The following is a 2,909-nucleotide window of genomic DNA, read 5'->3' on the forward strand; positions in this document are numbered from 1 at the left end:
TGTACTGACACACATGTCGGACCGGTTGCCTGTCCGTAGGCGCAAACATGCCACCTCTTCGCACATCATGTGCTCCAGATACCGAAATCCAAAATCGGCCAGAATTCCGAAATGTTCCGAAAATTAGCCCCTTGAAGTAGGCAACCCGTACTGACAGACATGTCGGACCGGTTGCCTGTCCGTAGGCGCAAACGTGCCACCTCCTCGCATATAATGTTCTCCTGATACCAGGAGTAAAATTTGAACCAGAATTTGATACGTACCATGAATTCCTCGTGCCACCTCTTTGCATATCGTGTGCTCCTGATACCAAATTATAAAATTTCCTTAGAATTTCGATACATACCTTGAATTTCTCGTACCACCTTCTCGCATATCATGTTGTCCTGATACCAGGAGTAAAATTTGGCCAGAACTTCGATACGTACCTTGAATTTCTCGTGCCACCTTCTCGCATATCATGTTCTGCTGATACCAAAATTTAAAATTTCCTTAGAATTTCGATACGTACCTTGAATTTCTCATGCCACCTTCTCGCATATCATGTTCTCCTGATACCAGGAATAAAATTTGGCCAGAATTTCGATACGTACCTTGAATTTTTCGTGCCACCTTCTCGCATATCACGTTCTTGTGATACCAGGAGTAAAATTTGGACAACATTTGATACGTACCATGTGATCCTCGTGCCATCTCTTTGCATATCATTTTCTCCTGATACCAGGAGTAAAAATCCGAAATTTCCCATCACAATTTTGAGCGGGGCGATGTGCAACATTGTTGAACTTGACGCCGCTCAAAATTCAACAAAGTTGCAACGCTCAAAAGTACAACAAAGGAACAACTCAAATGTTCTGTAAAATGTGACAAAATCCGAAAATTGACTCGACTTTGCAACCTTGTTGAAGCAGGAAATATCACGGATATGAGGCGAAATTATAGGGAAATAGCACAGAAATGAGGGGAAATTATAGGGAAATGTACCAGGAAGTAAAGGGAAATTAAAAGGAAATGTACTAGGAGATGAAATGTAGTGTTCCACAGAATGTAAGGAAAATAAATTCAAATGTACCAGGAAATGAATGAAAATTAAATGGAAATGTACCGAGAAATGATGGATAGTGTGCAGAAGATTTTAAGGAAATTAAGTGGACTTCAGGAATGGTAATAGTATCGTCATCTAGTTGTGTCAGGGCGAACTGATTTTTCGAAGTCTTGTATATTTGACACTTATAATATTCCTAATATCTCATTCTCCTTACGATTAACTTAAAGTAAAATGAAATCATAAATGTAGAATGTCATAAAATAGTCAGTGCGTCCGTGATTATGCCAATGTATTATTTTCAAAAACATTTTATTTTACACTGTTTTTAGTACTAGTGTTGCCATCGGTGGCAGAACGCTCAAGTTTGTAGTACTAGTTAAAGTAGAAAATTAGAAAATTGTGATCTCGATACTTGTTAAAGAACAAATTACAATACTTTCGTAGCGAATATTGAAACATACACTATAGTAACAACAGTATACAAAATTTTAATGCCTTATATTACATAAATACTTCTAAGTTCTATCTGTGCAATTATTTGCAAATATTATAGCAATTCGCAAGTTGCTATATGAACTACATTTAATCACATTTCGTTTTTATCAACTATAAAAGTACAAAAATAATTTATTACTGCTGTAACCGGCAATAATATAAATATTTAACCTATTCAATTTTATACCATCTATATTATTATTATTATTCTAATTCTGAAGGAGTGGTTCATACACTTTGTCGGGATCGTAAGGAATATTTCTCTTGTTTCCTGGCAATAACATCGGAACCATTTTGAAGCGAAGCTCATACGGTAAAAAATCTTGGCAAAAGTGGTAAAAGTCGAGCCTGGTCTCGATGATATTTAACCGTGCCATTTCCTTCATCAATGCTAACAACTCGGACTCATACTTCGAATATAGTTTACGTTTTTCGATCAACGTTGTTATCTCCGACAATTGACGAACGAATTTCTCAGAAACCACTCGCGTGTTTGGGCCGTACTTCGAATTCATTTTTTTCCATAAAAATTTGTAAAGGCGATTCGTGATCCACGGTTTTGGACGAGCGAGACGTGGAACTTTGTATACTTTTCCGTTCACCAAAAAAGCTTTGTTGATCTCCTTCGTTTGCGTTGATTTCTTCGCTTTGGCAACATTGTTCGGCTTTAATCCTTGAGACAGAACTCTTGGTTCAGGATTCTTCTGGATTGGTTTCATTGCAGCCAGTACGCGTTCCTTCAGTATCTCCATCTTCATCTTCACTTCTTCCAGCTTCTGTTTATCAGCGAAAACTTGAGACGCTGGTAGAGATTTCTCTACTTGGAAAAAGTCCTTGATGTTCCTTTGGCTGGTCGAAGATGTAGGAATTCGGTTGATGAGCATTTTCGAAGGTGCTACCGAACCCGTGGCTTTATTCGGGGTTTTACGATTCTCTGAAACATTTGGACGAGAGCTACGCGAAACATTTCCAATAGATCTCCTACCAACTGTTTGCGCATCTTTATTAGTATTTTGTAACACGTTTGTAAGCTCTATGTTACAAGGCTGAGTACTGTTACGTTCATTGTTCATAGTTGCGTTTGAGGCACTCGCATCCTCTTTATCGCTAGGATTATTTAAATTAAAAGTGAGTCGATTCGTCGATTTGGCCGTCGTGTTAACTTGTTTCAGTGTCTTACTTAAATTATTTAACGTTTTATACCTAACATTAGCATTATCCTGCGATTTGTTTTTATTTGATTCGCCTGCATCCACTACAGTTGATTCTTTCCTAAGCTCGCTCGCAGTATCTCTATCTTGCTCTGATACATCTTCTGTTGCAATATCTAATGCTGACTGTTTTTGTGATCTACTGAATCTCTTGC

At 37.8% G+C, this 2,909-nt stretch overlaps 1 protein-coding gene across 1 annotated transcript in view; it reads right to left on the reverse strand.

The window, feature by feature from the left end:
- Positions 1-1,320: 1,320 nt before the first annotated feature.
- Positions 1,321-2,909, reverse strand: part of LOC128877210 (dentin sialophosphoprotein-like) — a 4,524-nt gene continuing 2,935 nt past the window's right edge. The window contains exon 5 of the mRNA XM_054124328.1: positions 1,321-2,904. Within this exon, the coding sequence (XP_053980303.1) occupies positions 1,753-2,904 (1,152 nt within the window). The 3' untranslated portion in view covers positions 1,321-1,752. The remainder of the gene's footprint in view (positions 2,905-2,909) is intronic.

The sequence above is a fragment of the Hylaeus volcanicus genome, chromosome 5, assembly GCF_026283585.1.
Source record: "Hylaeus volcanicus isolate JK05 chromosome 5, UHH_iyHylVolc1.0_haploid, whole genome shotgun sequence".
NCBI lineage: Eukaryota > Metazoa > Arthropoda > Insecta > Hymenoptera > Colletidae > Hylaeus > Hylaeus volcanicus.